The sequence below is a fragment of the Monoraphidium neglectum genome (genome assembly GCF_000611645.1).
Source record: "Monoraphidium neglectum strain SAG 48.87 unplaced genomic scaffold scaffold02577, whole genome shotgun sequence".
NCBI classification, from domain to species: Eukaryota; Viridiplantae; Chlorophyta; class Chlorophyceae; order Sphaeropleales; family Selenastraceae; genus Monoraphidium; species Monoraphidium neglectum.
This window is the reverse complement of record NW_014011051.1, coordinates 1-7,500: the sequence shown is the minus strand read 5'-3', so window position 1 is coordinate 7,500 and position 7,500 is coordinate 1. Positions and strand designations below refer to the sequence as shown.

General features: G+C 63.9%; 2 protein-coding genes across 2 annotated transcripts in view; one reads left to right on the top strand and one right to left on the bottom strand.

Moving 5' to 3' along the window:
- The window catches only part of MNEG_11067 (translation initiation factor eIF-4A 3), a gene marked incomplete at both ends in the record, with an annotated part of 2,140 nt that extends 568 nt beyond the window's left edge, over positions 1–1,572 (bottom strand). The window contains 4 exons of the mRNA XM_014040462.1: positions 243–316; positions 542–647; positions 1,081–1,236; positions 1,559–1,572. Coding sequence (XP_013895916.1) covers positions 243–316; positions 542–647; positions 1,081–1,236; positions 1,559–1,572 — 350 coding nt within the window. The remainder of the gene's footprint in view (positions 1–242; positions 317–541; positions 648–1,080; positions 1,237–1,558) is intronic.
- Positions 1,573–3,108: 1,536 nt separating this feature from the next.
- On the top strand, positions 3,109–3,861 carry MNEG_11066 (40S ribosomal protein S21; the record flags this gene model as incomplete). The annotated part of the gene is made up of 3 exons (XM_014040461.1): positions 3,109–3,158; positions 3,457–3,589; positions 3,805–3,861. The coding sequence occupies 3 exons, from the start codon at positions 3,109–3,111 to the stop codon at positions 3,859–3,861; spliced, it is 240 nt and encodes a 79-aa protein (XP_013895915.1).
- Positions 3,862–7,500: the final 3,639 nt, after the last annotated feature.

The following is a 7,500-nucleotide window of genomic DNA, read 5'->3' as shown; positions in this document are numbered from 1 at the left end:
CGTCCGTCCGCTCCACAAGCACGGGCACTACATGAGCTCTTCTCCTCTGCTCGTACGTCTGCGCAACCAAGTCCCCACAGTCGTGCACACGTAGATACCAACACATGCGCAGGCATCTGCACAAACGCACACCCATACACATGCACATGCTAACACGCATGCACGCGCACACACACACACACTCACACACACACACACACACGCACACGCACGCGCGCGCACACACACAGCAGCAGGCTCACTCGCGCGTCTTGGTGTCGATCCTCTGGCAGATGGCCATGGCGATGAGGCTCGACTTACCCGTCCCGGATTGGGCCTGGCGGGGGCCGCGTCAAGGGATATGACTGAATGCGGGCACAGGTGGTGCACAGGGGTGGCTGCAAGCGCGCCGATGCGGCGGCCTCGCCTCGGCAGTGCTTAGACACGCCCAAAGCATAAACAAGCATATGTGTGGTGATCAAGCGCAGCTCCTGATCGCCAGCAAGCAATCGCAGCGGGCACCTCTGGGGGTGAGGCGCCCCCCCCCCCTTCTCACACACACCTGCGCGATGACGTCACGGCCCTGGCAGATGGGCAGCATGGCGCGCTGCTGGATGGCGGAGGGCTTCTCAAAGCCGTAGTTGTAGATGCCGCGCAGCAGGTCCTCCCTGTATGGTTTGCGAGGTGGGGACAGGGGGGTTTTGCATGATCCAGTGGGTGGAGGCGGGCGCAAGATGCGTGCGCGAGCGCCTCGGCAAGGCTGGGGGCCGCAGAGCATGAGCGCGCCGCGGCGGCAGCGGTAGCGCGACGGGCGGCTCGGCCCCCCGTTGGCGTCTGCCGGCGGGGGCGCCGCCGCGGCTGCCTGCTGTCCCGCTGCGCGCTCCTCCTCTGCCGCCGCCAGACGCTCGCGGCGCTCTGCCCTCCTCTGCTGCACCCAGTAGGCCTCCTCTGAAGACCAGGGGCCCACGTCCCCCCCATACGCCCAACCACTCCCCATAGCACCCAGCTATAGCAAAAGCGCTCGGCCGGGCGCTGCGGCGGCCCAGCGCCCCGCATGGCTCCGCGCCCCGCGACGGGGCTGATGCCGGCCGCCGGCCGCACCTCAGGCCCATGTCGTCGAACGACTTGACGGCCCGCACGCCCTTGGACGTGGTGATGGTGACGCCCTCCTGCTCGTCATACATGTCCTCGTCAACGCCGCCGCCGTTGCCGCCGCCGCCGCCGCGGTCTCCCCCGCGACCGCGGTCCCGATCGCCCCTGTGAGCCGGGGCGCGCGCGAGCGTGGGCACGCGCGTTGCGTGTGCGTGCCGCCACGCCTGCAAACGGCCGCCCTCAGCCCAATGGGCAAGCGCCCTGCAAGCTCTTGCTGATCAAACACCTGGCATGACAGGCGCCTGCGCCCACATCGGTCTGCTGCGCGGATCGACAGAGCGGTGAAGCGCGGACGAACAAGCGCGGACGCATGCCGCCGTGCGTGGCCGCGGTTCGCGCCAGCTGGGCCACACTGCATCAAAACACCTGTATGCTACTTTCACGCGCGAAGAAACAAGACGGGCACACTCTGGCTGCAAGAACGCACCTGCGCCCGCTCATGGTGCTCTTGGTGGCGGAAGGGAGGCTCCGCTCCGCGCGCTTTACTACGAAGATGAACGTGCTCTGTGAGACTATCAGGACCTGTACCTCTGCTTCGCCACGGACGGCTCCGAGATCACCCGCGGACTCCCAAGCTTAGTCGCGCTTCTGAGCAATGACGTGTGGAAATTCGACGTTTGAGCAGACACAGTTCAGAAACAGTGGTTGTGGGGGGTCGTGGTCTTCAGTTGGAGCCCCCGTGGTGACGCCCGGATGCACTTGCGGCACCCGCCGCATGCGCTCTCTTACAGCCTGCTTACAGCCGCGCTCCGCTGCGCGGGACCAGGAGCTGTGATGGGGATGAACAGTGACATGAACGTTTCATGCAGCCGCAAATACCGCAAGGCATATGCAGTCCGTCTTGTGGACTTACAGCCCCTCGTTTGCACGCGTGGACAAATGCTGCCATCATGTGGTGGTGGTGATGAGTGTACAGTACTTGTCACACCGTCTGTCGGCGTTGCTGATGCTTTGGTCTCAGAGGCTTCCTGCAACTTTAAATCATGGAAAGAGGCAAAGCCAAGTGATCAGCGGCTCCAGGTGGAATGATTCACTCAAGCTCTACTTTCGGCAAGAAATACCCTGGCACGCTTTATTTGCTGACCGCAAATGCTTGTTGGCTGCTGTTTGCTGCGTGCATCCCGCATCTTAAGGGCAGTCTTAAACTCATGCTATCCACCTCCTCCGACTGCTCGCGCCATGGTCCATGCGCAGCTGAGCTGCCTGGATGTGGTTTCCCTGACATATGACTGTTTGGGGTACAGGTGACCTTGTCATCCTTGAACCTGGTGACAGTGCAGCAGATCAATGCGCTTTGCTGAGCTCTAGCCGTGGCGCCCGGTTGGAGCACAGCAGGGGTGCTGCCCTCGTCCTGCGCTCCTGCAGCCCAGTCAGCAAACGCTCACCCCTGTGTTGCATCGCTAACGGGTCCCAGCACACACTCAGGCCGCAAACTGAATACAACGCATCACAGTACCACATCTTAGCCTAAGGAAGTCCACCCAAGCTCCAGCCCGCACCACGCGGCGCCTCCGCGGCTTCCTTGTCGGCCGGGCGACCTTGGTGCGCCGCGTGCTCTTCGTGCTCCCTCTCTGCCAGCGATTGGTACCGCTGTTTCTTGCTAAACAGGTGCGCTGTTAGTCCTGGAACGCGCCTGGCCGCCGAGGCCGTGAGCAAGGGCAGCAGCAGGGCAAGCCTGGCGCTCCTTTGCGTGTACCAGACCGGAGCGAATCATAGCATTTTAGACCGCCGTCACGCGCAGCAGTGGCCTCCGCGGCAGGGCAGATCGCCAGCGAGCCTCCTCGCCGGCCTTTGCCAGCAGAGGCCTTGCGGTGCCTTTCAGGGCCTGGCGAATGTCCCACCCACTGATTGTGGGGCTTCAGGCAGTGCGACGGCTGCCGCTTGGGCGCAGTGATGCGCCTTGTGCGCGCACTCTGCTCAGCCGGTGCCGCACTCGCCGCGCACCGACGCCTGCCTTGCAGGGAACCAACAGCAACCATGAAGAACGACGAGGGCGAGGTGGTGGATCTGTACATCCCCAGGAAGTGGTGCGCGGCTGCTGCAAGCACAGGACGGGTGGCGCTGTGTTGTGCGCTCCAGGGGCAGCGCTGCTGGCTTCCAACCAGCCAAGCGCGCGCTGACAGGCAGCAGCAGCTGCAGCAGCAGGAGCAACGGCAGCAGTAGATTGCGCAGGAATGCTGCATGTGGGGTTGGCGCGCAGCATGCACAGCTTTTCTGCCGTCTCGCTAGGCAAACACAGCCCTGCACCACCTGCCCACCCTACCTTATGCCCGACTGCTGCCTGCTATCTTGAAGCGTGCCCTGCGACCTCTTCGCCCCCCGCAGCGCCTGGACCAACAAGCTGATCACGGCCAAGGACCACGCGTCCGTGCAGATCAACATCGGCCACCTGGACGGCGAGGGCGTCTACAGCGGCACCTTCACCACCTACGCGTTCTCGGGCGCCGTCAGGCAGCGGGTGAGGGGCCGCGGGGGGGCACCAACGAAGAGGCGGCGCCAGCCGCGCGTCGAGAGCCATGTGTTGATCGGTTGCAGCTGCTGTTGAATTAACACACAGCGTGCAATGACAGTTTAGTCCCCTCCGTGACCCGCCTGCGGCGGCGGCGGCAAAAGCCCTCGCATTGCTCACGGCTGACTCTGCTTACATCCCGCCATCGCCTGTCTGCCGTTTAGGGTGAGGGCGACAGCGCCCTGGACCTCCTGTGGAAGAAGAAGTCGGTGGAGGCCTGACCCTGCGGCAGCGCCGGCGGCCTCGGCCCGCGAGGAGACGTGCATGCGCCCTGCTCGCTGGTCGCGGCGTAGCCCTATGTAACGTCCTTGAATCGCGGCGCCTTGGGGCTCGGCACCCGATGCTACGGTCAGCCAAGTATGGAGAGCATGGCAGCGTGCGCAAGCAACCAGCTGCTAGAATCTAAGTGCTCGCCAGGCATGCGATGAGGCCGCAGACTGTTGCAAACGTGGCGGCTCTCTGCGGTCTGTCCCACCTTGTCACAATAGGCGTGAGTGTTGCTTGCCAGCCATCTGCTGCGCCAGGTCCAGGATTCTTGCCTTTCACGACGGCGGCAGGCGGGGTGTCGACACGCAATTTGCACCCGGTTGAGCAAAGCCAGGCCAGCGACCCATTCAAGCCACACCATTACATTTTAGACTGCGTAATGAGGTTGTCAGAGAACGTTTTCACATGAGCCGGGTCGTTCCAGCGTGCGGAGAACCCGCGACACCACAGCAGTGCGCCGTGTATAGACGACACGTTCCCATGGCACTGGCACTGCTAAAGGTGTTGTTGGTATCACTTGCGGTGGTGGCTGGAGCAACAGCAGTGGCAGCATCCCGTGCCGCTCCGTTTGCTATGCCCCCAGTCACCGCTGCTGTGCGAGCAGACAGGGCGGCGGCCACGGCGCAGCAGCTCGACGCATGTGGACTTACGCAAGATCCACGCAGCGGCGCCGCTACCATGGTGCTGCAAGTCCAAGAGGTGGGCTCGAAGAGGCTCAAGGGCGACAACGGGATCCCTCAAGTGCCTGCTGCGCCCATGCGCCACCTGGCGCGCTGCTGACGCGACCTCACCAGACGGTTTGCCCCGTCCCCCTCCTCCGCCCCAAACGGGAAACCCAGGGCATCTGCACAATCAGCAGCCGCCTGCTCGCCCCCGCGGCGCGGGGCAGCAAGAGCTGCGCCGCCGCCGAGGGGCGGCCTACCCTGCAGCTTGCCTTCCCCTGTGCGCTCAACAGCGGCACGCGCCCCCGCCTGTCTGGGCCCGCCCTCAACCTCTGGGTGGCCCCGACCAAGGATCCCATGGCCAATAACGGCAACGCCACGGCCACGTCGCGGGCCTTGAACAGCACGATGGGGCCACTAGCGGCAGATAACCGGACAGTCGTCGCAGGCAGCAGCAGCTGCTCTGTCACTACGCTGAGCCCGGCAATGTACTACAAGCAGCGCGCTGACCCGGCGCTCTACTACGGGTATTCAATCTCAAACCTGACCTGCAGCCGCCTCTCGGGCGCGCCGGTCAACGCAAGCGCAGCCATAGTCCGTGGGGGCCGAAGCACAGCGGTCAGTGCAGCAGACGAAGCGCTAGCGGCCGGCAGCGCGCTCGCGTCGTCGGCGGCAGGGGAGGGGCGGTTTGCGGCGTCGTATGGGCTGTGGCTCGTGCCCTCGCTTCCATCGGTGCGTCGAGCCTCGATGCGCCGCCCGAGCTCCCGTCTTTGCGCTGCGGCAGCGCTAGTTTTGCCCACGGCTGCATTCAACCGAGCGCTGTTAGGAAGGTCAAGCAAACTCTGCATGCGCGCCTTCAGCATTTACAATCCGTGCATGTCCTTGCAGTTTGTTGGCACAGGCATGCAAGTTTCGTCCAGAGCCAACGCTGAGCGCATCCTCCCCCTCCTCCGCCCCTGCTTCCCGGCAGCCGGCGCAGGGCGGCGCCCCCCAGACGTTCTCGACCGCCCCTCAGACCTGCCACCTGGCAGTTACCACCACCGGCCGTTCGTACCTGTCGACAGGCAGTTATCCATGCGCCATGGTGGTCAGCCCAGAGACGGCCCTCGGGCCTGGGTGCTGCTTTGGGTCGCCCTACCTTCGCCGACGACGGGCACTCACCTGGTTGCAGGCCGCAGCGAGGCTGCCTGCAACCCAGGCTGTGCAGATGCGAGTTTAGGATGTGGCAGCATTTTGTGAGGCGGTCGCCAATCTCTACGGCTCACGCTGCAGTCCATGATGCGGCCCGTGGGAGCCCCCTGAGTCCCTGAATGGACATGGGATGCCGCGATATGCACGGTTGAGTGCCGAGTTTTGTAAGCGAGCCCTTTGTGCGGCGGCCGCCAATCTGCAGTGGTGTGGCGCGCACTCTGGCGCATCGCCTGACCATCCGACTCTTCCTTGAGGCCAAATCGGGCGCCGCTTGAGAGTCGGCAACCCCGCGCCACGCAACCCAAATGGAATCTGTTTGTGGCTGTACCCGTCTTTTCGCAGCAGCGTTTTAGTCTTCCTCATTACGGTGGCTCAGCATAATGAGGTGCTGGTGGCACCCAATCTCATGGTGGTTGTCAATCAAGGAGCCCCAGGTGTGAATGAAGGTGCTTGGCACGCCGCCCTGCAATTGGGCAGCCACCTGCCTGGATGCAATCGTAATTTTCGTCTTCACCGCGTGCGCGCGCTTGTGTTGCTGCGCGCGCCGCAGCGAATAAGAACACAGCATCACACCGATACGTCACGACTTTGGTCTCGGCTTTGACGTGATACATTCTGACCAGCAGCCTGCAGAACCCAAGGCTGTCTGCGCAGACTCAAGTCGCCCTGTTTGGCAGCCTGCAGCTGCTGTAACACGAACACACATGCAAGGCATTGGCCGGCTGCCAGCGCGTTGCAGGCACATGGATCCCTTGAAAGGCGCCCTTTCTCGTGATTTCCACTGTGCCTGAGCATACGTTCAGCCGACCATGGCGTGGGCCCGGTGGGCGGCACTTGCCGGTCAGCTTTGGCGCCGTGCACCGGTCGGGTACCATCGAACAGCACTACTGCCGTGCCCACTGCAAGGCGGACAAAGCCTGGTGCTTACTGCGCATGCAGGTGGAGCAAACGCCGCTGGTGCGCTCATGTGTCGTGGAGGGGCGCGGACTGTGCAGGATGAGGTCACGACGACACTGCAGACGCGGACTGGCCCCTGAGCTAGCCGCGGCACAGCGCAGCACAGCAAGCTGCTGATTTAAGACGATCATCAACTTCCGTTAGCTCATGTTTTTGTGTGGGATTGGGCGCGGAAGCTCGAGCTTCGTCTGGCACGCAGTTGCGAGCGCCCGCAGTTCTTGGCAGATGATTTGCAGGCATCCATACTTAAGCCGACACACATCTCTACTCTCACAAACAAACTAGAGCCATATTTTAGAACCCATAGCACCCAAGCCTCCTCCTACCCCTATAGCACCCATCTCGCGCCCGCCACGACCACGTCCGCCCATCCCTCCATCTGCACGATGGCCCGAAAGCTGCAGCTCGTCGCGGCCCTCGTAGCCCTATGCCTCGCCGCGACGGCGACGGCCCGCCCACTCCTCCCCGCCGACCCCGACGCCGCGCCCGCGGGCGGCGAGCCTTCCCTGCAGCTCGACGTCTGCAACCTTAGCAACTCGCCTTCGATGGTTCTCACGGCCACCAGCGAGGTGTGCCGCCGCCGCGGCTGCGGCGTCACCGGGGGGAGGGGCCGCAGCTGCTGCAGCAGGGCCCAATCCGACAGCCGCGGCAGCCAACGCTCAAAGGGCGTGTGTGAAACCGGCGCCGGGGCGCATGCGAGAGACGAGTTCTCAGAGCAGCCGCTGCAATTGCGGAGCAGCTCCATAACCGCGTCCGCCCGCCGCCGACACCCGCATCCACAAC